The sequence below is a fragment of the Ursus americanus genome, chromosome 21, assembly GCF_024610735.1.
Source record: "Ursus americanus isolate L20-20 chromosome 21, mUrsAme1.1.p, whole genome shotgun sequence".
In the NCBI taxonomy this organism is placed as follows: domain Eukaryota; kingdom Metazoa; phylum Chordata; class Mammalia; order Carnivora; family Ursidae; genus Ursus; species Ursus americanus.
In genome coordinates this window covers 43,620,289-43,647,464 of record NC_142147.1, presented here as the reverse complement: position 1 = coordinate 43,647,464, position 27,176 = coordinate 43,620,289, and the positions used below count along the sequence as shown (strand labels likewise).

At 47.3% G+C, this 27,176-nt stretch overlaps 1 protein-coding gene across 2 annotated transcripts; it reads right to left on the bottom strand.

The window, feature by feature from the left end:
* Positions 1-615: 615 nt before the first annotated feature.
* Positions 616-26,021, bottom strand: SPINT2 (serine peptidase inhibitor, Kunitz type 2). 2 transcript variants are annotated; one of them, XM_045786030.2, is made up of 6 exons: positions 25,769-26,021; positions 7,662-7,832; positions 3,411-3,464; positions 2,667-2,828; positions 2,293-2,331; positions 616-924 (listed from the first exon to the last, which is right to left on the bottom strand). In XM_045786030.2, exons 1-6 carry the CDS (start codon positions 25,872-25,874, stop codon positions 758-760), a joined length of 699 nt encoding a protein of 232 aa, XP_045641986.1. In that variant the 5' UTR covers positions 25,875-26,021; the 3' UTR covers positions 616-757. The 2 variants fall into 2 exon arrangements, with proteins under 2 accessions (XP_045641986.1, XP_087726844.1); XM_087870718.1 differs by lacking the exon at positions 2,667-2,828.
* Between the last annotated feature and the right edge of the window lie 1,155 nt (positions 26,022-27,176).

Genomic DNA, 27,176 nt, shown 5'->3' with positions numbered 1-27,176 from the left:
ACACAGAAGAAGAAAATGCCAGAAGTTAGCACAGGTGTAAGACTAAGTGTTGTTTGGTGAAACTTTATGGGCACGCACTTGCAACCTAAGATGTATTTCACTCAAAAAGATTGGAAAGATGAGATTTTTTTAAAGGAGTCCATGTCTAGAATAGGACATATCACAGTGTCTGTCCTGTGTTAATTTTGTAGAGTTTAAATCAGCGACCCCATAAAGAAAGAAAGCACTTGCTTAAATTTATTTTAAAAGGGAAGGCCCTTTTTATTAAACTTGTACATTTTCTTCTCTTCCTTTCAGAATCCTAGTAAAAAAAAACCTTTTGTTTCTGCTTACTAAAAAAAAAAAAAACCAAAAAACAAAACCACACAAATCAAACAAAGGAAACTATTAAGACATTACTTTTGTGATGGGAAAGGACGCTACAGGATTCACCGTAAGCCAAAAAAACTAAGACCTGGAGCAAAGAACTAAGCTGAAGAGCAGCCGACTCTGATCTGGGGCCAGAGCACTTGCAGGATGAGGCAGAGCCCTCCTCCGAGCGGATTCCCAAAGCAGACCCAGCCGGGAGAGCAGGAAGCAACCCTCTTACCTTCTGCAGTAACAAACAGACCCGAAGCCCTAATGATCGCACAAGTACAAACCAATCACTCTATTTTAAAAAGCACACACGCATGCTACACTTGTCTCCCCTCCCTTCCCAGGTTCTCGTCATCAGCAGGGAGGCCTGAGGAAGGGCGGCCTCTGGCTGGTAGGGCCTTCACAGGACGTAGGTGTTCTTCACCAGGTGCTCCTTGTCGTCCCCAGAGCTCCAAACCGTGCGGAGGGTGCGCTCCTGGTTCTTCCGGGCCACCCGGATCAGGCAGACCACGGAGGCGCCCAGCAAGACGATCAGGACCATCACAAAGAGCCCCACCAGGACCACCACTGGGGAGGAGAGAAAGGCTTCAGAAGCAGAAGGGCGAGGAGCAGCAGAGCCAGCGCGCAGCCGCACGGGGCTCACGAAGGACACATGCACGTGGGCTCAGGGCGAGGACCTCCCCCGGCCTCAGCCTGGGAGGGTCTGGAGAACAGACACCACCGGCCTGGGAGATCATCGAGCAGTCTACAGTCCCCAGAAGCAGGCTACTGAGAAAGGGAGGTGCCGCACTGTGTGCACAGTGGCTATTTGTGTTCTCTCTTTTTGAACAAAAAGAATCCCTCTTCACACTGTATTTCCACCTCTCAGGGGCAACCCGTGCAGGAGTCCCAAGCCACCAAATGGGTACCAGGATGTAAAAAGCACACCCCTCTGGCTCATGTGTAAACATAAACCCCCAACATTTTGTGTTCACACAGCACTCTGACCAGCTAGAGAAGGATGTGGCTGGCAGTGGCCATGCGGCTGCCTGTGGAATGAAGTAAGGGCGGAGGCAAGGCTGTGTTCGGAGCAGCACCGGGAGGGGACACTCGTGCTCCTAACTGCCCAGGTAAACTGAACAGTGGTTGGCCCACCGCCGTCTCACTGGTTAGCTAAGATGCTTTCCTTCAGGTGGGGCTCCAGCTAAAGAACGTGGCCTCCTGTGGCAACTACCTGGCTCCCTCTTGCCATGTGGCTACAGAATGGGCAGGGGCGGTTCCTTCTCCACCCGCAACCCTCCATACCTGGGCTGCTTTCTGCCCCGTGCCTGGCAAACCAGATTCTAGCTTCGCTCCTCTACAACAGAGCAGACACGCAGGCCAGGTCTGGGCTCCTGAACAGGAAGATAGGCGGAAAGAGGCCAAACCAGTGTGGCTGGTCCTCTGTGCAAACACTATCATCCATGACTCAGGCTCGGAATCAGAAACAAAAGCAAGAGGAGGCCTGGGGTCTTGTCAGACCAGCCTGCTTGGGGACAACAGCACTGGCCCTGCCTCGCTCTGCCCACACACAGCAAGGGCTCTCCAACTTCCTGTCATCCATGACCAACGCAGCACACCCCATAGCAGCAAAGTTCCCTCCAAACCTGGAGCCAGTGTGCAGCAGGCCTGTGTGCAGCAGACCCCACAAGCCTAACGGCAGAACTCATCCTCCAGTCACCCAGAGCTGCCCGGGTGGAGACTGCCTCCCTCCAGCCCCCACTGATTATACTATGTGGTGGGACAAACATCCACCATATGTTCCAAGCTGTCTGACCGTTCGCGTGCAGAAACATGACTTTCAACCCAAAAGATGTTTACGGGGAAGGAGTATGTGTCAGAGACAATATGTGCCTGCAAACACACAGCTGAGCTTCGTCAGGGAAGGCAGGTGGAGGAGGGCCAGAGGCCTCTTACCTTTAGTGCCATGGGGCAGGACAGGATACAACTGCTTGCCTGGAACAGAACACACAACCCTAAGGTCAGCTCACGGTCCTCCTGCCCTCTGGAGCTGCCACCAACGAGGTTTCACAGGAGGCTCTAAGGGACTTCTTCCAGATCTTTTGAGGGTTCTGAGGCCTTGCCACCCCGGTGGGGACCTAGGACATGTTTGTGCAACAGCCGGGCCCAAAGCCCACCTCTTCCCCACAAGGGAGCCAGAGAATGGTAGTGTCCTAATGACAGCATTGCCAAGCTCTTCATTTTAGGGACGGGGAAATGGACCCGTGTCCTCTCAAGAGGCCTCATCCACCCACCATTGTTTCTTGCATTTAGGAATCAGGCAGGCTCACCAAAGCAGCTGTGCATGCACTCCTCCTTAGAGAGATAGCTGTTTTTATTGCCCTGGCACCCTCCATAGATGAAGTTGTCACAAGAGTTCTTCTCTGCATCAAAGTACCAGCGTGAGAAGGATGCACGGCAAGGCCCAGTGACTGCTTTGGCAGTGCAATATTCTGGGAATGACACAACCCAAGGAGTACAAATCAGCAGGGCTCAGAGGTGAAATGGAACTGGAATGTTCCCAAGCAGTCGTACTGCTGCAAGCCAACAGAGAAACAGCTCTCTGCTAAAGGAACTTGTAAATTACAGACATGGCCAGTCTGGCCCACTTGACAGTCCTCCATGTTTCCGGGTATCTTTCTCTTTACAGCCAGACTCCATTGGTAAGGAGATCACTCCATATCAGGCACTGTTCTAGGCACTTTACACGTATGAACTTGGTCTCTAAGGGATCTGTCCTAAGACCCTCATTTCACACTTGGGAGGCAGAGACACAGTAACCTGCCCACAGCCACACAGCTGGCGAGAGGCAGAGCCAGCACACAGTACTGCCTTTCCAAAGGAAAGCTGCCCCGCCTGCATCTGGGGCATGTCCACTTCCTACAGCCCTGGGGCATTCTCGTGAGTTCTACCACCTGAGAAAGGTCAGGTCTGCTCTACACCTTCCTTAATGGAAAGACTCAAGTGTGTCTCAATTCCCAACTAAGGAAGAAAACATGTTTTTCCCATACATAAATATTTTTAAAAAGTTATACCTTCGTAGTCGAAAATATCACTGGAGAGGTCATCAGAATCGTGCCTTCTGGAAACTAAAACACAAACATCCACGTCAGGGAGGCTGGGATGGACACAGTACATGTAGCCTGGCTGGGCCTGAGACTAACAGGGCCCACTGAGGGAGCGTGGACTCTGGCACCTAGGAGTGGAGGCCCCTCCATGGGTAGGCTTGTCACCTCCCATAGAGTCCTCACGGGCTCTATCATACACACTGGAATAAATGCTGGATGGGGAGGCCTGCCTGTCACCTCAGGGGTTACTATGGAAACTCATCCCAGCCGCAATTTCTGAGGTAATGAGGAAGATGGTCTTGTTCGTTCTCTGACATAGTGAGGAGGCCCCTCACTCTCCTGGAGATATTTTCTTCTAGAATAGGATGGAAACTAGAGATATCATGTCAGTGCCTGAGGGTTCTAGATGACCTTGGAGGCCAGCTTGGGAATAAAGAGTGAACCCAGGCAAAGCAACGGTCAGGACAGTCACAGGATTCCTGGCCTAGCAAAAGTGGAAAGTGATTCTAACAAGCCAGCCAACCACTGAACTAATAAATACTCACTCTCACGTGAGCACTGGTATCAGAACCAGAGAACCAAAGCCAAGGCTACAATCAGTGCAGAGCCGCTGGCCAACTGGGGAGCTGCCCTCGAATGGGAATGGGGGCAGATTCCCTCCCTCCATAGCGGGTCTTGCCCAGCAGAGCCCATGGGAACTGGCCTTCAAGAAAGCTGGGCTGGACTTGCCAGTGCACCTGGACCACTCACCCCAGGCTCCTGATGCAGGCAGAGTCCTTTAAGCATGAAGGAGGAATGGGGCGGCTGCTGTCAGCACTACAAAGCAAGCTAACATAAAGCTCGAGATCAAGGACTGCAGTGGGAATAGAGGCGGGGGTGGCAGAAGACAGAGGACTCGGCACAGGGAGGCAGATGGCAAGGACAACCGAGAATAAAGGAGACAGAAGAGGCAAGGAGAGGTGGGGTGGGGCAATGAAGACAGCACAGCAGGCAGAGGCCAGGGGACTTGAGGCCAGCCCAGAGAGAAGGAAGGGGCTTGAGCCGAAGGCAGTGGCAACATCCACAATCCCTTGTCCCCCAGGAGGAAGCAGAGGCGAGCCTGGAAGCACTGCAGCATCTCTCAGCCCTCTTGTCCGCTGGACAATGTGAACTCCCCGGTGTAAGGACGCCAGCCAGGAGCTAGAAGCTGGTGGCCTAGGCAGAGCCCGTTTATCCATTTGGGATACACAGACCAGGAGGTGGAAGCCCTTATATTACTCCCAAATTACAAATGTCCTTTCGTGGTCCAGATGGCCCTCATTCCATCCTCGGTTGTTTTAAGAACCTACTACTTGGAACAGAGGAATCTGCTCCATTCCTGCTGGCGGCCAGATCATCAACGGTGTTCTCTACAAGGGGATGGATGACACAGCCAGAAAGGGCACCTCAAGAACGCCCTGTGACACAGAACAAGTGCAGCCCCTGAGCAGCCACGGTGCCACGTGCGTGCCTCACACGGTGACTCCCGCTTCTCCTTTACGTGGGCCCTTCGATGTACATGCCAGACCACAAGCCTACTGGAACTTGGAAATCAGGAACCAAGTGGGTTCCTTGTGGGTTAAACTTTAAGATCACTCGCTGGTAATCAGAGCAAAGATGCATGAAATGACTTTAAAAAGACAGAACGGCTTCCAGGGCCAAATAATCTGTTTAACTGTATTAATTCACCCAACAAATTAAAAAAATTAGGTATGCAGTAGTCTGAATATACTTCATGCCGCCGAATTGTGGGAAATCGGTAAATTTTACGGTATGTATATTTTATCTCACACATACACACAAAGTGATGGGGTGAGGTGGAGAGGCCAGGAATACAAAAAAGGAAGCACTGGCAGAGTCCAGGAAGGACAGGACCTGGCTCCACTGCCTCCCTGCTGGTCCCAGAAGACCTGGGGCAGAGGCACGGGGCCAGCATCACCTGATGCCATTAAACGTTCATATCACAAACCAGCGTCCCTTGTTCTGCGCCTCTCTTCAGCAAGAAATCTTCTGGGAATTTGGCTGAGAGGCTTGCCTACATGGACTAAATGTACAGCAGGCTCAGAGATCCAAGTGTCTGGTCCCCTGTGTGGTTCCGGTTCTCATTATAAATTAATAAACTGACATTCTCATTCTCATTTGGCTTCCCACAGAGGGTGCCTGCTCGGGGAGAATATGCTGGCGAAAGACTCCAGCAACTAGCCGCTCGGCAGTTCTAGCTCTCCTCCCAGACTCGTGCGAAAACACTTCACAAGACGCGCAGCCGGGCCACGCTCGGGTGCCAACAAATGAGCTTTCTGGGCCTGGAGACTCTGGACCACCTCGAGGGAGACAGCTGTCTGCCTTCTCCCAGCAAATTACAACCCGTGACCCTTTGTAGCAACATCCTGTCTGAATGCCCACTGTTCACTGCTTGTGTTCTTAAGATTTCAACCGTTTTCCTGAAAAATAAGGAGAAACTAAAACAGGCAGGTACATTTGCTACAGCTGACTCTTCATGGGGAAAGGACAGAAAAGGTAGCAAAAAAATAATTCCCTTTAATTCCTGCTCCCATACCAGATCACAGCAGACAACAATAAATACAATAAATGGTGTTTTCCTCAGTCACCATCTGGTAAGGTTGCCAGCTGCCCCCCAAAAGGAGAGGAACTTGCCTGCATGATCCCAAAACAATACCCAGCCTACCTCAGCTCTCCAAATACTGAATGTCTGCTGGGCAGTGCAACACAAATGAGCGAAATGTTCCTCGAGTTGCTCCCTCACTGTGGGCTTGTGTGCTCCAGCACCGTTTTGAACCTCAGGACACAGCCAAGGCCACTGTTGTTTCCCCCTCTTTATGTACAACTTTAATAAGCATATCTGATTTCTGAATGCAGAACTCAAAGCCAAGGGAGATTATAGCCAGTGCATGAGGAGACATAAAACCCAACAAGGATGCAGGGCTCGTCTCTGGAGCAGGGCGCACAGGCTGGCGGCATGCGGTGAGCACTGAGGACCCCAGTGAATCATAATCCAGAGCTGGAACACTGATGCCAAGCCATCAAGAAACGATGCAAAAAGCCACGTAACAATGTTAAGGAGATCACCAATGAAATTGTTTGGCCAGCCAAATCCTTGGGTCTCTAGAACACACTTGGAAGTAATCAAGCCCCAGAGGACCAACATCTCATTGCCGTAAACTCTGAAGGAGGCCCTCACGGCTCAGTTCAGAGCCAGCCCACACTGTTATGGGACTTTAGGTTCTTATTTAAACTATGAGGCTCTCTGGGGGCACCTGGGTGGCTCAGTTGGTTAAGCAGCTGCCTTCAGCTCAGGTCATGATCTCGGGATGCTGGGATCGAGTCGCACATTGGGCTCCCTACTCGGCGGAGATCCTGCTTTTCCCTCCCCATCACTTGTGCTCTCTACCGTTTTCTCTCTCTCTCAAATAATAAATAAATAAATCTTAAAAAAAAAAAAGAGAGCTTTAAACTACGAGGCTCTCAAAGTCAAAGTCAACACTATCTTGACTCCGCTGATCCCTCGCCGGTGAGGGCTGGGAGAAGGACAGATTCCAGAAAGCATGTTCTAGGTTTTTTTTGTTTTTAAGATTTTATTTACTTGAGAGAGACAGAGCGAGAGAACATGAGCAGGGGGAGGGGCAGAGGTAGAAGCACACTCTTCACTGAGTGGGGAACCCGACGTGGGGCTCGATCCCAGGACCCAAGGATCATGATCTGAGCCGAAAGCAGACTCTTAACCAACTGAGCCACCCAGGCACCCTAAGTATGTTCCAGTTTTAATTTGACTCATACCTTGGCTGGCTGGGTGAGCTCAAGTCATTTGTCCCAGAGGTAAAAATAACCCAAATGCCCAGGGAGCACGGAGGGCAGCCTGTCTGAGTGGCCTGGCGGACTCTCCTCTGCGAGGCCTGGCAGGGGACTTGCACTCAGCAGTGGGAGAAAGGAAGTCAAGAAGAAGAGGCAGTCAAGTCCCCCTCCCCCAGCTCCAGCCTGTGGCCTACTGTCCTTTCTGGGAAGAGGAGAGGACCGCTGTGAAACCACTATGTGGGCGACCTTCAAACTGCGCCTGTTTCTTCTGCTTTTTAAAAACATCCCCCAGGTTCAGCCGTGAAGAATGAGCACAATGCAAAAGGCATCACATCCCAGTTAATAACCTGTCTGTAAGTTATACCATTTCCCCAGGGACCACTGTCTTACCTGTGACACCAGCACATTTCTCAAGACACTCCTCCTTGGTCAGGTAATTATTTTTGTTCCCTTCACAGCCACCATACACAAACTGCTGGCAGGATCCATCAGTGACATTGTACCACCACCTAGGGAAGGAGGCCCGGCATCTTCCCACTATCTTCGGAACTCGACAGAAGTCTAAAACACAAAGCAGAGACCAGTTGGCTTGGCAGGGCAATCCTGCCAACAGAGAAGACGCACAGACCTACAGGAGGGGCGCAGTTCTCCAGATCCCCGACATCCAGCACAGCTTCTCTGAACCATTTCTAAAGTGCGGCCACCAGGCTTAGTGACTCCTTCCTTGTACAGGAAAGAAACACATCATCTAACAAAGATACCAACCCACCCACCTTAACTACATTTCAGTTGCATGTTGATTCTGTCCCTGCCCCCATTTACTAAAGACACACAACATCCAGTGTAGAAACATGGTTTTCAAAGGCAAAAACCACACCAGACGCCAAGGGGGAACTTCGCACTGAAGGATGTGTCTTAACCTCCTTATCCACTGTTTGACCAGGTCAGACACTTCACACTCAGATTTCCGCAAGAGCCTCAGAAAGAAGCTCCCAACTCTAGGCCTCCCACCTTCCAAGGCAGCTGAGGGCACTCCTCTGCTCCAGTACCTGTGATGGCTCCCATCTGAATATTCCAAGAGGGGCCTGGGTTTCAAGGCACCCCCAAATCTGACCCCACTCTAGTACAAGGGAAACAAGCAAAAATGTTATAAAATTCCAGCCAGCTACAGTTGCCTCAAATGGCCTAGACAGATGCTCTCTCTTAAAAAGGTAGAGATAAGCAAGTGCTGGGGGTACCACCTGCGCCAAAATAAGACTCTGTCCTGGACGGATCAGGAGGATGGAAAGCAAGCTGAAAAGGGAGTGACCTGACGATGTGATTCAATGTCTGCCCAGTAGCACCCTACCATCTTCTGGGATCATGAGTCCACATCACCTCTTCTACTCCCTTGGCCTCCACCCATCCCCGGCTTCTGGCATAAGGGCGTTCCAAGCTGAGCAGGGCGCTCAATAAACATCTCAAACAAAAGTACCCAGGCCCAACACTTGCTTACATGTGGTCATTTACTCCTAATTATTTTCATGTTTTTTAGGTCTACTTCACTAACTAGGGGACAGCTTTCAAAAGCAGAGGGCAAGATCTCCTTTCCCTTAAAGTATGTCACAATAATGGGCATGAAACCAAATGTTCCACAAAACATCAACTTATGGACAAAAAAGGTTGTAGTACTGAGCAAAACCTCAAGGAATATCACACCGATAAATCACAGATAATTAGTAAAGCGGAAAAAGCATATTCTGAAGTAAATTTTCTGTTAATTTGAAAGCAACCATCCTTTAAATCACCAATTAAAAAGTACCTTATCTGGATACTTCATATGAACAGAATCATTTAATATGTCCAGAAAAGGCAAATCAAGAGAGAGAGGAAGTAGATTAGTGCTTGCCTGGTGCTGGGGGGTTGGGGGATGGTGAGGACTGCAAATGGGCACAGGGATCTTTTGGGGATGATGGAAATATTCTAAAATTAGATTGTGGGGATGGCTGTACAACTCTGTAGATGAACTAAAAATCACTGGATCATATGCTTCAAACAACTGATTTTATGGTATGTAAATACTTTAATAAAGCAATTTAAGAAAAAACAGGGCACCTCCTCTCCATAAAACATTAACCAGTATCAGCTTGGGTGTGCACCTGGAGCAGATACTTTTGACAACGTGCTAAAGGTCACAAAACATACACAATCAACAAGGCCCGAGGAAAACACTGTAGGAAAAGAGTTCTCTGGTGTATGATTTGCTCAATCCCGGCTGTCATACGTCTGAGGCAGCACTGCTACTAACAAGACAAGATGGAGAAGAGCCACACAGGAATCCACATATGACCCACAAGTGAAAACGACCTCAAGGAGGGGAGGACCCAACTGCTACAGAGGTGAACAGCCTCTCCAATGCCCTGCCAAGCTGAGCGCCCTGCAAATCACTCAGACTGCTTGGTATCCTCGCTTCTTGAGCAGTTTCGGGGACAGTCTTTCAGACAAAAATCCGAGAGAGGAACTGCACAATTTAAATGGGTGAACTGGGGGCGTGTGGGTGGCTCAGTCGTTAAGCGTCTGCCTTTGGCTCAGGGTGTGATCCCAGGGTCCTGGGATTGAGCCCCGCATCAGGCTCCCTGCTCAGCGGGAAGCCTGCTTCTCCCTCTGTCTGCCACTCCCCTGCTGGTGTTCCCTCTCTTGCTGGCTGTCTCTCTGTCAAACAAATAAATAAAATTAAAAAAAAAAAAAAAAACCAAACAATAAATAAATGGGTGTACTGTATCATAGATGAATTACATCTCAACTAAAACAAAAACCCGAGGGGCGCCTGGGTGGCTCAGTCATTAAGCGTCTGCCTTCGGCTCAGGACGTGATCCCGGCGTTATGGGATCGAGCCCCACATCGGGCTCCTCCACTGCGAGCCTGCTTCTTCCTCTCCCACTCCCCCTGCTTGTGTTCCCTCTCTCACTGGCTGTCTCTCTCTGTCAAATAAATAAATAAAATCTTAAATAAAACAAAACAAAAAAAAACCTGAGAGAATGCCAACCAAAGCTGAAAGCAGCTAGGTGGGAACTACCAGACACCACAGCAGGGAATTCGACAGGTTGACCACCTACCTTATCAAGGGTGGAAATTTGGTAGCTTTTCCTAAGCAAGGATGCCGGGAACATGCTCTGTGCAGGTGAAGAAGGCTGACGGTATATAAAGAAGAGAAAAAAACCCTATCTAGGGCTGGAGAGCAGTTATCTTAGTGAAGTCACACTGCCCAGAATTTGGCCCTCGTCTCTGTCAGCTCAGACACTTACTCGTGGTGCCCCGGCTGACGAGATGCAGGGATGTGGACACCCGTTGACAGAGCGCACAGGAGGCTGCCAAGAAACAACTGTCAAGCAGGTTGGAGGTACACATTAACCCACACACCACCTCAGAAAGCAGCCTGAAACAGAGCAGGTCGCTTGGAGTCAGAATAGGGAAAAGTCGGCTGCAAGATTCCCATGAACATTCTGCTCCATCAGGCTCCACCCAGCAGGCCGGAGGCGCACAGCAGACAACTCAGGACACACCTCGGTCAAGATACCACAGTCAAGGTGTGCCTCTGGGACACTTCCTTTCCTGACTGATGCCTCTTCCTGACTGGAACATTCTTCCTGTAGAGGTGACGGTCTCTTCACAACAAATCCTGTGGACCTGGGAGGCCACTATGTCCCAGAGAGCGGCTCTCATCTGCTCTTAATGACAACACATGGACTTCACAGTTTAAGTTTCAGAAAACAGACTTATTTTTAGGTTCCCTGGATAGGGTAGGAGGGGACTGGGGGGAAGGGGGATTTCACTTTTGTCACAGGGGAATTTAGAAATGTCTTTTTTTTTTTTAAGTAGGCTCCACACCCAACATGGGGCCCAACACGGGGCTTGAATTCACAACCCAGAGATCAAGACCTGAGTTGAGATCGGATGCTTAACTGACTGAGCCACCCAGGCGCCCCTAGAAATGTCTCTTCGTTAAGAAAAAACTTAGACAAAAAACATAGCATGCCTGTAAAGACAGAATGTTGACAGTTGCTGAAGCTGACTGATGGTCCATGTGGGCTCACAGAACTGCGTGTACATTTGAAAATTTCTGTAATAAAAAGAGAAAAAGCTTATCTTTTTTTTTTTTTTTTTACACAAATTTGATTAGAGTAAAAGTAAAAGCTCCAAGTAGCAGAATAATTGGCTGAAGCTAGGTTCCATCAAGGTGAAATTTAACCATGCTCTTACTGTGTCAAGGCAGAGTCCTTTCTGTGAGTCTGGAAGCTCCCTGTCAAATGGAGAAAATTCTCATTTTTGTCATATGCTTTTATTAACTAAACTGCTTTTAAGCCTCTATGATAGAAATTTTTACTGTCTAGACTTAAGAAGTGAACTAATGAAAAAGCATTTTGTTTTTGTTTACTTATTCGTTGTAAAGGAGACAGTGTACTTTCGGATGCACAGGCCACATATTCTTCACCCCCACCCCAAAGAGCATCAGTGCACTCTCTTTCACTGTTCTCCAAATGGCTTGTACGAAAAGCCAGAAATGCTTTAGTACGTAACATGGCTTCCATGACTTATCATCTTCCTTAAAGTGTTTCTTTTGATTAAAGCACTGTACTTTGGTAAATCCAGTTTTAAAAAAATGAAAAAAAATGGGGGTGCCTGGCTGGCGCGGTCGGTAGAGCTTGTGACTCTTGATCTCGGGGCTGTGAGGTCAAGCCCCAAGTTTAGTGTAGAGATTACTTTAAAATAAATTCTTAGAAAAAAAAAAAAAAAAGAAGAAGAAGAACCAAAATGCTCAGCATTACTTATTTCTTGAAAGCCCTTCTGCTACCTTCACTGAAGCATTATGCTAAGCACATTATGTGCACTATTTCTAAGTCACAATAAAACAGCAGGTCAGGTAGTGACACGCTCACTTTACAAATGAGGGCACTCAGGCTTGGGGTGGTTAAGCTAACCAGAAGCAGAGCTGAATCCGAATTCACATTGGTCTGATTAGAGCCAGGCATTAACATAACACCCCCGCCTCAGACAGACCGACAGACAGACAGAAAAAACCAGTATAGTAACAGGCAGTGGGGAAAACATGAAACTGAAGATGCTTAAAAGCCAAAACATTCCTCAGGATCCTTAACACGATCCAAGGGCTCAACAGGCCAAAGCCTCTGCTTGTGTCCAATGACAGGGTCATGGACAGCATCACACCAACTGGCCAAGGCTGAGGGGAACTTGGTAGGACAAATTTTCAGGTTATTCCTTAATAAATAATTCTATTACTCTTAAGAGATGACAAAACGATATATTGGTCTTAGAATAGCATTAGAAAACAATCACGAAAAATATGTCTCAAGTCCTATTTGAATGCTCACAAATGCTAGTGCAAAATGAAATACATCCCCATAAGTTTTCAAAATGCAGAGGAAATGGAGAAAAGCTGAGGAGCTCCAAATTTGGAAATACTAGCTTCAGAATACGTAAAAAAGCAAATTCCTGTCTTTAGGAAACAGTAACATTCTTTTGGAAAAGCATCAGAAATGGTTAAAAATCACACACTGTGTGAAATACGAACCTAATTACAAAACCCTGGCAGGCATTTGAACATTAGCTACTATAAAATTGCCAAGCAGCCTGGTCTTCGTCATGGAAAACAGGTTCCTCTGGTTCTGAAGTCACCAGAGATTTAACCAAGACAACAAGCCAATGGCTCAGACACCTTCACTCCATGTGCAATCGGCTGGAATAACCTGCTGTCACCTGCTAACAAGGACATCACAGGAATTTTAGGCTCCCAGGCACTACCAATCCAATTTAACTCTACAGACTTAAGAAGGCAGTACCTAACACACTATTGCAGTACCTACGTTAAAAAATTATCTTAATAAGCTATTTCAAATATTCTGAAAAGCACAGAAAATACCGTAATACAAGTGTATTTGCTTCTCAGCGTTATCAAATTTCAACCCTTTGTACACCCCTTACGTCAATCCTACCCACCCTCTCCCCTGAATTAACCACCCTGAACGTGTTCTCTTGTGTTTTTTAAAAAAGATTTTATTTATTTGAGATAAAGAGTGAGAGAGCACGAGCAAGGGGGAGCGGCAGGCAGAGGGACAGGGAGAGGGAGAAGCGGGCTTCCCGCTGAGCAAGGAGCCCAACATGGGGGCTCGATCCCAGGACCCCAGGATCACAACCTGAGCCGAAGGCAGACACGTAACCGACTGAGTCACCCAGGTGTCCCAGAGTTAAGTTTACTTCTACAACAAGTGAAAAGAACTTTCCTAGGAGTCTAGCCCTTGATACACTTTTCACTCCCATGGGTGCTACACACTGAAGAAACCTGACTTCTTGCCTCACTGTCTGCCTAATAAAAGAAAGCCTGGGATCATCTCACCAGCCTGAAGTCACTCATGAAATGGTCCTCTTCCTCCCATCCATCTGTTTTTCTAGAGCAAAGCTCAGTAAACATCTTTTATGGTGGGCCAAACAGTGAACACAGGCAGCACTTGCTTTGCACGATAGTGTGGAAAGCAACAAGAAAATTTGTAACTTCCAAGTCCTCTAAATTTGTCAAAACATTAAAAACTGTGGGTTATAAATATATAGAATGAAAAATAGTAAAATTAGTTTTTACCTAGTACAATGTGGCTAAAATATTAGAAACTTGAGAATTAAGGTGTTTAAATTTCTTTGTAAAAAAGAAAAAATTACCAAGAGTAGCTTGAACAATGCCTGCGATGGTCTTTAGCCGAATGACTTCTGATATGAAGCAAGCATTATTTTCAATTCATCTTAGTGAATTGTCCTACATCTTTCTAGGTTTGGATCAGCGTCCAACATTTTATCCTTTGCTATTTCAACGTCACAACTGCTGTAAGAGTTGCTTTACTTTTTGTGGAGGTTTTCGCCGCCGTTCTTTCCACTGGGAAATCATCCTTTTTGTCACCACTTTCCTCATTTCTGTCGATGAGTGGACCCTCACTCGGGCTCTTGGGGCTGTCTATCCGGTCTCCCCAATCAAGGCAGTGTCAACATTCCTGCAGTTGGCGAAGGCTTCCATCACTCCACTGCCGTTCCACTGGAATTGTGCCCAAGCACTACCACTTTTTCTCTTCGCTGCACTTTTCATCTTTTTTGGCCAATCCCCTCTATTGATTAAGCATTTTTATAAACTGTAACACAGGATGATCACTGGGGAACAAGGAGGCAACTCAACCACATGCTTTGCTGTGTGTGCAAATGGGAGTCACAGACGTGCAGTGACCGATCACCACGCGTATATGTCATTTACATGGTGATTTGTGGCTGAAGAGCTATTAGCTGAAACTTGTATTTGACCCAAGTACCCAGAGTTAATATACTGTGGTAACTGAAATTCGTGCATGTCAAAAACCACGCCAACAAGGTCTGCCTTTATTCAGGCTTTGTGGGTCATAGTCTAACTTCTCAACTGTGTCACTATAGCATGGAGGCAGCCTTAAGACAAATATGTAAATGAATGAGCATGGCTGTCATTTCAGTCAAACCTTACTTATGGACACTAAAATTTTATTTCCTGTGATTTTTATGTGTCTTAAAATACTGATTTTTTCAAACATTAAAAAACGTAAAAACCATACTTAGCTTGCAGGCCATACGCAGACAGCAGCCACGAACTACAGTTTAGTCTCTTCTTTAGAGTGTTTATAAAAACAGTGTTCAGATTTTCCGCCCCTGTCATTATAGAACTCAGCAAGTCTTATATGTGCAGTCAGAAGCTATCAAGTAGACTCCCAGGGCTCACGTTTCTTGTAACAACACTGACCATGCATTCCTCGGGTTTGTCCTTTGCCAAGAACTCTGCAGCACACCCTTCCATCACTAAAAACAGCACTACTCTTTCCATTAAAGCAACTTAGAATTCTAAGGACAATGGCCAAAGAGAAATTCTGTTATAATACTCCTCAGACATTCGAAAATCTTACCTACACACAAAAACATAAGAGTACAGTTCACTCCTCAGTATCAAAAAGCAAAGAAAACAATAAAGAGTCATGTAATCCAAGTGTTTTAAAGAACGGGGGCAACAATCACCACATCCACAAAGGGCTTCGTGTTCACCTGTAACAGCTGAAAATTCACCATCATGACATCATGTTTGCGCTGGTTAATAACTTGTGAGACATGCACACAATGGAATACTCAGCACTGTTCAAAACAGGCAAAGGTGTGTGTGCCGGTATAGAAAATGTCTTAAGACTAAGAGGGGGGAAAAGCATAATGGTTTACGTATTATAATTCCTTTCTAAGCTTTTAATTTAGATGCGTGCATGAATGTACCTTTAAAGAAAGGGCCTGAGGGCGGGAGAGAGGCTTTTCCACAGTTTTTCTTTTCCATCTGCATCTTTCAGTACAGTGAGTATTCTACTCTTGTGAATGCATTCATTACTTTTGTTTTTTAAGGGTCAGCAGTGGTTTTATCAGGATAGTGAATTATGGCCCCTTCTGTTTAAAATTTTCAGTTAAAAAACTTTACAGGATAAATAAAATTGAATGTGCTAAATTCCTTAGTATCTTGAGCAGTACTAAGCAACAAGTGTTCGAATAGCTATTATATGTAAATAGGGTCAACATACGGTGTTCCCTCTGGACCAGGACATTTTTCAGAATGAAAGGGGGTGTTCTTAAGAGTCACTCTGTGACATATGGTGGCATAAATTGGAACCTTCCAAGGTAAACTGGGCTGAGTAGCCATCCTATATAGAACGCACTGACTGGGGATGTGGTCTTTTGCCCTCCAGGGGTTTACAAGTAGGACAAGACTCACTTGGGCAGAAAAACAAAACAAAACATATCACACAAAGTAAACTATTTCGATCACATCTGAAATTCAAAGAGCTTGTAAGCCAACATAAGGTACAAAGGAAATGACCAAAGGCTCTGGTATAGGGGAGTGACACATACGAAGAGTCATTTGGAAAAGCGTGTAGGACGGATCCCCGTTCTGTGTGCAAGAATCCCTGGCTGCCTCCTACCCTTACCTATGCCGCGCTGTCTTACCTAGAGGGAGTTCTAACCTTCCTGCGCCTACTTCCTCACTCGAAACATGGGAACAACAGTACATGCAACAAATGCATACTAACCTAGCAGCAAAGCCAGAAAATATATAAACTCCATATTCTTTAATTCAGCAAGCCACATCGTCACTGATTTAGGCCTGGCTGCTTAAAAAAAAAAAAATGCAGATTTCAGAGGCTTGGAGTATGTAAACAGGAAGAATCTTGGGAGGCTCAGGAAGATCAGGCAAAGCTCTGATCATGGATTCAGCCTATCTATGACACAGTAAGAGATATATATTTGGTCACCGCCCACAGCACCTCCCCGGTGGTTTCTGAAGTGCTAGGAGCACCTTTATTCTAATAATTGGTCTTTGACCTGGGTTCCTGACACAAGAGCTAAAAGCCTGGGAATCTCTGGAGTGACAATGAGATGACTGGTGGCTGGAGGACCCCTAGATAGCTTCAGGATGGGGGCTGGTTGCCAAAGACAGGGGAAAGATTGACAGGTTGGAACTTTCAGCCCCACCCCCATTCTCCAGAAAGGGGTGGGGGATGGGAGTTTGAGTTAATAATCAATCATGCTTATACGATGAAGCTTCCTAAAAAACCCTAACCAAAGGGGTTAGGAGAGATGGGCTGGTGAACACATCACGTACCAGGAGGCTGGCTCACCCCAAACTTCACAAGGGCAGAAGCTTCTATGCTGGGGACCCTCCCATACTTAACTCCATGTCTTCATCTGGCTGTAACACACTGGTAAATGTTATCTCCCTGAGTTCTGTGAGCCATTCTAGCAAATTATAAAATCCGAGGGGGTTATGGGAACCCTTGATTTATAGCAGGTAGGCTGGAAGTAGAGGTGACAACCTGGGACTTTCAACTGAAGGTGTGGGAGGAGCAGGTTTAGGACTGAGCTGGAAACCTGTGGGGTCTGGGCTAACTCCATGGAGTTGGTGTCAGAAGTGAGTTAAACGGGTGTCCACTGAGAAATGGAGAATTGCTTGATGTGGAAAAGTCCATTCATCTGGTGTCAGAAATATTCTGTAGTAAACAGTTTTCTCTTTAAAATCCAATTGGTTTAGCAGTAAAAGCTGAGAATGTTAGCAAGAGAACTATCTTGAGGACATTAGAACTCAACCCACGTTTAAGTGAAGGGCACTCTGTGTGATGTATTATACATGTTCTGGATCTAGTTAGTATAAAAGTGTTTTCTAGCCAAGTCTGTTAGTAAAAAGTCCCCTTCTGTGACATCTAGACTTATGGTGCCTGCTTTGGAATGCACTACTTATTAATCTTGAGGCTGTCCTGACAATGGCTTGTCTGGGAAAGGGCACTTGAATTCAGTGTTGAGTAATAAAGCAAGAAGACTCAGCTTTTCCTCCATAGTCTCTGCTGAGATAAATTCTGGGGGCATGCACAGATGTGTTTTTCTTTTCTTTTCTTTTTTTTTAATATTTTATTTATTTGTCAGAGAGAGATAGAGCACAAGCAGGGGGAATGGCAGGCAGAGGGAGAAACAGGCTCCCCACAGAGCAGGGAGCCCAACGCAGGACTTGATCCCAGGACCCAGGACCCCAGGCAACCCCACAGATGCGTTTCTTAAAAACAACTCAAATGGAAGGGATGTCTTTGACACACAGACCAATAACATAAAAATGTTGTGAAAATTAAAGGAGTTTTGTATTCCATTCTAAGCCCTTAAAACAGAGGTACCTGTTAAGCACCTGCCTTCAGCTCAGGTCATGATCCCAGGGTCCTGGGATGGAGTCCCACATAGGGCTCCCTGCTAAGCAGAGAGTCTGTTTCTCCCTTTCTCTCTCCTTCTCTCTCTCCCCTTGCTCCTGCTCTCTCTCACATAAGAAAAAAAAATTTTTTTAAAGCCCTTAAAACATTTAGCACAAAGCTTGGAATAAATAGTAGATAATATATTTTTATGAGGCCAGACTAATATAGGGACAGTGGGAATGAAGATAAGAAAAGGATGACACAGGGGCGCCTGGGTGGCACAGCGGTTAAGCGTCTGCCTTTGGCTCAGGGCGTGATCCCGGTGTTATGGGATCGAGCCCCACATCAGGCTCCTCCGCTATGAGCCTGCTTCTTCCTCTCCCACTCCCCCTGCTTGTGTTCCCTCTCTCGATGGCTGTCTCTATCTCTGTCGAATAAATAAATAAAATCTTTAAAAAAAAAAAAAAGAAAGAAAAGGATGACACAATTCACTACTTAAGTCCAACTGAACACGGCGGCTGACAGGACACAAGGGATAAGGAAATCCACAAGTACAACCTCAAGCCAGAGTTGATCAAAACAACCCAACCATCACTCCTCCCTTTGTTTTTCTGCTGTGTGACCATTTACCGCACCTGAAGTGATACCTTTCCTTATCTTCACCCAGAGTAAGACAATGGCGAACTATCACACAGATCAAAGTCCTGCAACCCCACATTATCCTGAGATTAAGAGTTCAGAGCCTAGGGAAAATAAGAAAAAATATGCCCTCGTTACCCATTTGGACCTTCCAGTATCTCTTAAAAGAATGAGAGAATCTTTAAAAGTGTGTAAGTGAAGAGGTACTGAGGTACTCACGGCTCTTTTAATTCCACTGTGCCAGATTCCAGAGTTGACATTTATTTTACGATCAGTTTTACTTCAAAGAGATCTAGAAGTTCACCTATTTTGGTTAGCTGGGTAGGTCCTACATACTTGCGTGCTTCTGTTTTCAGTAAAGAAAGCTACTAACTACCCATCTCCTCTAGCTTTGGGTGCCTGGAAGTTGTCATTATTAGGATAAATAATTCAGAAACTTTAAATAACCCTTAGATATTTATGAGGAAAGAACATTTACAATGACAAATCCAACTTACATTATTAGATTCATAATATCTTGTTTTAGATGTAAAACCTTGGCATTTTAGATATAAAAGTTTACATTTTATAAACCATTGACACCACTCCTACACACTGTCACCTCGTATTCATCACTCAAACAAGACTATAAATTCTACTCTTACCTAAATCTATAACTAGAATCACAGTAGCCCATCTGAATAACTTGGAAGGAAACAGTTTCAATGTCTTTCATGGGACTGCCTGCTAATTCGTTCAAGGATTCTTAACATTTTCTGAATCATGGACCATTTTCATAAATTGATGAAAGCTAACGAACCCTCTCCCTTGAACAGCGCTTCTCAAACTTTTTTTTCATTATCATCATCTTAAGGAACCTTTTTAGACATGTTTTTTATTATGTTCCATTAAATTTCAATACCACATGCATACTGTCTATCAGTTTATACGCAGTGGCCCTTTGAAAGGTCACACACTATGATAATAACTAATACTTTTCACCCCCTTAAGAGCATGTCCTAGACTCTAAATGACAGACCCAGGGACACACATAAAATATGACATATGAACTCAAGGACTTCAGAAGCCACGGACCCAGGACCCTGTTGGGTGAGATCCATCTCAAACACTAGTGTGTAAAACAATTGCTAAATTTTTTGCCCTCATTTCTAAAATGGATTTCCAATCATGAAAAATATACTTCAAATACTTTCAAAGTAACTAAACTCTAAAGTTACTGGGCCTCAGCATCCATGTTCCAGCATCCCTTTTTTAGTTTTCAAAAAGATCTTGTCAGAAACAATACATGAAATGACACCTGTGACCAGGACTGCACAAAGACACCCATAATCCACACGCTAATGCCTCTGGAGTCACTGTGAAAAATGCATTAGTCATGTGACCAATGGGCCACCAAGGCTTCCTGGGGTCCATGAAGTCATTTCAGTGTGACCCCTTCAGGGTTCTCTCCCCTCTCACATGACTCTTCAGGCTACCTCATCACTTACTTGGCCTCAGCACATGGCCAACTACCTCAAGACAAGTGGGAGAATTGCAATGCCTCTGGGGACAGGAAAAATGAGAAGTGCGAGGAGAGCTGGGTGAAAGAGGAGAAAGAAGTCTGCTTTCTCTATCATGGCTGAGCTCTCAAATGCTGACCAGGGCAGAGAATGTTTCAGTGGACCTGAAAGTGAGGCCCTCAACGTTCTTCAGGGACTGTTACCATCTGAGGTTCAAAGGCCATGTTTTCAGTACTAAGCACACCAAACCTTACCTTACTTTTCTTATGGTACTCATCACTATATATTCATTGCTCATTTTATTATTGTACTGTCTTCCTTTCATTACAAGGTAGCTGCCATGCATCAGGAGGTCATTTGTTTTGTTCAGTGCTATTTCCTGCGTCTTAAACTGTACCTGGCATGTGGTAGGTGCTCAATAAACGTGCTGAATAGGAGCACCTGGGTGGCTCAGTTGGTTGAGCGTCTACCTTCGGTTCAGGTAGTGATCCCAGGGTCCTGGGAAAGAGCCCCACGTGGGGCTCCCTGCTCAGTGGGGAGCCTACTTCTCCCTCTCCCTCTGTCTGCAGCTCCCCCAGCTTGTGCTCTATCAAACAAATAAAATCTTTAAAAAAAACCTAATTGTTGAATAAATCAGTGAATAAATATTTCAAAATATCCTGGAACCAAACTGCCTTGACTGCAAGCAAAACAAGTGCCTCTTCTGTGAAGGGCAGGAATACTAGAAGATGCCAGGGGCTCCTGGGTGGCTCAGCTAGTTGAGCGCCAGACTCTTGGTTTCCACTCAGGTCATGACCTCATGGGTAGTGGGATCAAGCCCTGTAGCATCAGGGCTCCACGCTCAGCAGGGGAGCCTGCTTGAAGATTCTCTCCCTCTGCCCCCCTCCCACTCACGGGGGTGGGTTCGCTCACTCTCAAATAAATAAATCTTAAAAAAAACACAAAAAACTCTAAGATGCTACTTTGGAGAACCCTCACTCAGCTGATCACCAATACCCACTGCACTTTAGCTCTTTGTCATGTATCTGACCACTCAGTTACAACCATCAATGGGTGAAGGGAAGACAAAGGAGTGGTGACTAAGAACATGCTTACTGGAGAAGTGCTGGCAAGTTTGTCCTTTTAGTCAAAGTTCTGGGGAAACTGTACTTAACCCAAGAGGTTGATGGAAACTGAAGATCACTTGAAAGCACAGTAGAGGCTCTCAAATGAAGGCCGCTGCACTTTTCTCCAGTAGAAAGTCCCAAGAACAATCAACAAAAGACGATGAGCCCAGTACCCATTAACACCAAGCTCTGATGCCCAAGGTCAGGCATAAAGTTACTGGCAGCAGGAACTACACTTAAACTTCCCAAAGCAATTTTTGAGGTTTTATTCTGAAAAGGAAGACACAATTGACCTTTCTCTTGATGGTTTTCTTAATAACAGTTTCTTTTCTCTAGCTTACTTTATTGTAAGAATACAGCATTGAATACATGTAACACAAAATACGTGTTAATTGACTTGTTTATGTCATTGGTAAGGCTTCCAGGGGGTTATTAGTAGGTTAAGTTTTTGGAGAATCAAAAGTTACATGTGGATTTTCAACAGCACAGAGGTGCCCCTAACCCCCGCAGTGTTCAAGGGCCAACTGTTATGATCTGTCCTTGAATTGAGTGAAATTAAAATTACATATTTTGGGACACTCGAAATAAGAGGACTTATCACTCGGGGAAGAGATTAGGGAAAAGAAAAAATCACAAACATCTGCGGCCACCTGATAAGGGCTTTTCCCTCCCTAACAGCAATAATACACCCCCCCCCACCCCGCACTACACAATTTATAAGGAGCTGTTATGTTTTCTCTACCTCCATTTACTAAATGGAGCATATTCTTAAGACTGGGGGGGGGGGTGTCACAACTCAAATGCTAGAGATACAGTGGCAGGCCAACTACATGAAGCCTGAGGGAGAGCAGTGTATGTCCTTTCCAAACAGAGCACTATGGGTGCTATGCGTGAACACTGACCTGGTGCCACTGATCTTCACATTTTTCAGGCAGAGCCCCAGCCAAATTTTTCCATAAAAAATTCCCGACTCTAGAAATTGTACAAGTCACATAAAGCCTGTTTGAGGCCTCTTGGGAACGGCCAGTTTATAATCTCTGTGCACTTTCCACGGCAGACTGGTATTCTCCCTGAATGCTAGAAACACCCAGAGCAGCATCAGCTTTCCCCCACCTCCATCTGCAGGCGTCGGGATTCAGGACACCCTTTGTCCAGACTACAAGTGTCCACTACATCCCACACCCCTTCCTATCTGCCCTCAATGTTGTCAGCCTTGAAACCACATGGCACTCCTATCACTTGCTTATCACCACATCAGCCCCAGACTCCTGAATTTACCCCCTCAACCCCATACATCCAATTTTGTTCCCATCTCTCCTCCCCCTAACTTCTGGGGCTTGGGAACTTAGCAACTACCTTAAGCAAAATCTTTCATTTTCTCAATCTCCTCTCTGAACATTCTCATCACATTCTTACTCTAACCAAAACCTGCTCTCCCTTGAGGACATGCCCAAGAGGGTAGGTCTCCTTGCTCCTGGTGCTGCTTCTACACCATTCTCCTTCTGCCCTCTCAAAACTCCAGCTATCAATCTCATCATCAAAGTAGATTGTACCCCACCTTGGTTTTTTTTTTTTTTTTAAGATTTTATTTATTTATTTGACAGAGAGAGAGACAACCAGTGAGAGAGGGAGCACAAGCAGGGGGAGTGGGAGAGGAAGAAGCAGGCTCCCAGTGGAGGAGCCTGATGCGGGGCTCGATCCTGGGACTTTGGGATCACGCCCTGAGCCAAAGGCAGACGCTTAACAACTGAGCCACCCAGGCACCCCTGTACCCCACCTTGCGCATCATCTGCTAGCCCAGATCACTACTCCTCATTCCGTGACTTTAGCTCCTGGCTCACTGTTTCTCAAGTTGCCTCTCTCATCATTCTCAGGGATTTCCATATCCAGGTGGTTGACCCTCAGATCACCCTGGCCTCTTGGTTCCTAGACCTCTTCTCCAGCGATCTTGTCCTCCCCTCAGCCTCACCCCACAATGGTTATGCCTAGACCTTGTCTCAGTAACCACAGCTTCTTGGAACCTCAGCTTCAAGCATCTCGCTCACTGCCCATTGTATCCTGTCTTTCTAGCTCATTTTCCCCAAAACCTCAACTCCAATAATCCACTTTTCCTCTACTCCTCAGCCCCCTCATGTCTTCACACAGTTCAAATTCATGACCAACCATGACGATCCCCCCCCCCCACATTCACTACACACCTCCCCACCTCAACATACTCATCTAGTGGTACCTATGCAGTTGCAAGTAGCTGGAGAAACTTATCTCTCTTAGTGGAAGACGCTGCTTCCTGAAAAAAATCAAAGCAATCAGAAGGGGGGGAAAATCAAAACTACCTCCCGCCTCAAATTAAACTACTGAAAGCTCTCAAACAAACAGAACTGCAGATAAGGAAGGTCATTAGTTCACCCAACCAGACAGGAGTACTTCTGAAAGGTCAGGAGGTCCAGTCAGCTATAGCAGCCAGAAAGGCCACTGGGAAAAGAGAAGGCCTCGGAAGCCAGACTTGACTGTCAATTACTACTGTGTGACCTTAGGCAAGACCTGTAACTTCACCACCGCACCAGGCTGTTTCAAGGATTAAACAACACATTGGAGCTCAGAGTAAGCAGTAGAGGTTAACCCTAAACTCAGTTTTGATAAAGTCCCAGGCCAGGTAACTGGAAGGTACATCCTAAGATAATTACACCACTGAAAAAAGTACAGAAGAGTTGTCAAATTCTAGTTCAGACTGCAAGAATGTTCAACACCTACATTCTTTCTTTTTTTGAATAAGTTCTTTTTTTTTTTTTAAAGATTTATTTATCTGAGAAAGTGAGCAAGAGAGAGCACAAGCAGGGTGAGGGGCAGAGGAAGTGGGAGAAGCAGACTCCCTGCTGAGATGCTCCATCCCAGGACCCTGGGATCAAGACCTGAGCCAAAGGCTGATGCTTAACCTGCTGAGCCACCCACACGCCCAACACCTGCATTCTTGATTCCTTGACCTACAGAGGTGATCCTCTCCCCACCGACCCTTGACATCCCCATTAGCTCATTTTCTCCTCTCTGCCTCTGGCGTGGGGAAACTAAGAGCTTTCAGAAAACACCACAGGTGATGACTTGGTGTACAGACACCCTATTTTCTCTCTTTCCACCCAAAATGCTGGCCTACGAAGCCACCTGGCTCCTGCCTACTTCTCCCACCTCCTCCAATTCCCTCCCCACCCCCACTCCTACTCCAGCTAGGATGGTTCTCTTTTCCTTGAATACCACCAGGCTTGCTCCAACCTCGAGGCCTCTGTTCTCCATTACCTCCAATCGGACTCTCATCCACCAGGTCTTTGTGTTAGGGCTCAAGACGTCACCCTCCTCAGAGAGACACCTCCCCTGACCACCTGAGCTAAAGCAGCCCCACCATCTTACATCACGTTGTTTGTGTACTTCAACTTGTTCATTTACTTCTTAGTAATTTAATACTGTGGTGACTGCTCTTTATCTAAATGTTTATTCACTGTCTCTGTCTCTCCCACTAAAATATAAGCTCTTTAAGTGCAGGGACCTGGCTTGTCTGAGTCACAACTATTATCACCGGTGCCAGCATCATCCCTGACACATAGCATGGGCTCAATAAGCTTTGCTGAATCAATGAATTCTTTTTTGAAAAGAGGGTTTTTTCCAAAGCCTGGCTGTGCTTGTCTGAAGCAGTTGAGGTTATGACAACACTTGTGCAAAAAGACCTTCCCAGGCCAAACTTTCTGGTGAATGTAGAGATTTAAATTGGGCCTTGTTCTCCAGCAACCTGTAAGGACCAGCTCCACGAACCCTACCCCAGCGTCTCAATGCCAATACTCTTCTTATACCAAGGGGTCCCCACTCTTGCACCTTGGCAAAGCTTCTCCATTCCAACACTTTTGCTCTTCTTCTCCTTCCTTTGGATATCACTGAGAAACACCTTTCTTTTCAGAGCCGTTCTACTGCAACTGAACCAGGTAAGATTTCTCGGGAGGCTGTGGTCCAATATGTGAAGAGGTGGGCGTGGGGGCTTCTTCCCAGGGGCTAAAACCGCCACTACGTCACCTAATCCAAGCCCCACCCTCTCAGGCCTGGCCCCCCAGGGCTCTCCTGGGCCCTAGAACTTTCCTCTGCGAGGAGGAGGCTGGCGTTCTGTTGGGCCTCTCACCCCCTTCCTGCCACAGGAAGGGCCAAGGCCACTCCTTCTTGGCCAATAGTCCTAAGCCTCCTCCCTAACCCGCAAAAAACTTTCCCAACCCTGGCTCCGCCGCCTGTCCTCACTCCCAGGGGCACCCAAACCTCTTCCCCAGGCTCAGTCTCCCCAAGCCCGCTCCACCACACCCCCTGAGCTTCACCAGGTTGTCCCCAATTTCCTCTCCCGCCTATTCGCCCTGTTCAGACCCTGACCAAGGCCCCTCGCACCCGAACTTAGCCCCCGGACCCTAACGCCCCGCCCTCGGCCTCTCGGCCTTCAGTCCTCCCAGGAGACCCGCCCCGGCCCTCACCGTGGACGCCACGTTCTCCGCTGGCCGCCTCAGCCCGGAAGAGGAGCAGCGAGGCCAGCAGGGCGAGGAGCGCCCCGCACCGCCTCGGCCCACACAGCTGCGCCATGACGGGCTCCACCCAGCAGCGCAGGAGAAGCCTCGAGCCGCTGGCCGTTAGGGTCTCGCGATCAGGTGCGGGAAGACCCTTGCCGCGCACGCGCGCTGGACAGTCTCGTGTTCAGGTGCGGGCGCTCCCAGAGGGTCTGCGAGGTGCTGCGTCGGCGCCCCTGCCGAAGTCTCCTGGGAGCGTCCTCCTCGTCGGACCTTCGGTGTGCGGACACTCTGCCTCCTACGCCCACGATGCTTCTGTCCACCCCTCACTCGCCCCTTGCCCCCGGCGACACTCAGCGACTCTCTCACGGTTCAGAACCCCACCACACTTCCAAACCCTCGGTGGGCGCTGGAGCCAATGGCGGCCGCCTCCGAGCAGCTATCGAAGGTGGCCGGTCAGGGAGGGGGCGGGGCGCACCTGGCGAGGCGGAGCGCGCAGAGCGCAGGCGCAGGGAGCGGGCACCTGAGCGGCGATCCTCCTCCCTTGGCGCACCTGGGCTGGCCCCAGGATTAGGGCGGTGGGGCGGTGGGGCGGTGGGGCGGTGGGGGGGGGGGGTGAGGTGTGCGGCTTGCGTTGGTGCGCCTGGGGTAGGACGTAGCCCGTGGGGAGGTGCAAACCTGCCGAGCCCTGGGGCTCCTGCCTCCCTGCTCCGGAGCTTGGTGACGTCCTAGTACCTTCACCCTTGGGCTGGGCCTCGGGGTGGGAGAAGACGGTACAGAATGGTCTTCCTGTAAGTCTGTGGTTCCTGAAAATGTGGCGATGAAGCTCGCCTCATTTCTGCCCTCCTTTGAGGGTGAGGGATTTATTCCTTCCTAAATTGAATGTTCACTGAACTCCTAATAGGCGCGTTACTGGGAACCCAGCGATCACCACGCCAGACTAGTCCCTTCCTCACCAGACAGGAACAACCGAGAGTAGTGACGACAAAAGCATAGGACAAGAGTGATTAGAATGATTGGGGATGCGACAGAGAAGCACAGACTGAATGATCAGGGACTGAGGTTGTGGAAGTGAGAAGGTGGCTGTGATAATGAACCCTGAAGGATCAGAAGGGCTGATGGACAAACATTCCAAGCATCTGGAACAGCAAATGCAAAAGTCCTGAGGCAAGGAAGGCAACAGTGCCTTACAGGATCCAGGGCCACCTCCCACTATTCAGCCTCCCTCCTGGCATAATAATATGTAAAGAGCCTTAACTGGGTTATCAAAACAGTGTTTACCTGAACCAGTTAAAGTTTTGTGTCCATTTTTTTTAAGGATTTTATTTTTAAGTAATCTCTACACCCAAGGTGGGACAGGAGCTCAACAACCTCAAGA

What these genes read in the sequence shown, in the direction of transcription:
- SPINT2 (XM_045786030.2), bottom strand. Translation starts at nt 25,874, where the DNA reads ATGGCGCAGCTGTGTGGGCCGAGGCGGTGCGGGGCGCTCCTCGCCCTG. An exon ending in GTGCATGCACAGCTGCTTTG is followed by an intron (nt 2,332 to 2,666) that starts GTGAGCCTGCCT and finishes GTTCTGTTCCAG; the next exon opens with GCAAGCAGTTGTATCCTGTC. An exon ending in CCTGCCCCATGGCACTAAAG is followed by an intron (nt 925 to 2,292) that starts GTAAGAGGCCTC and finishes TCTCCTCCCCAG; the next exon opens with TGGTGGTCCTGGTGGGGCTC.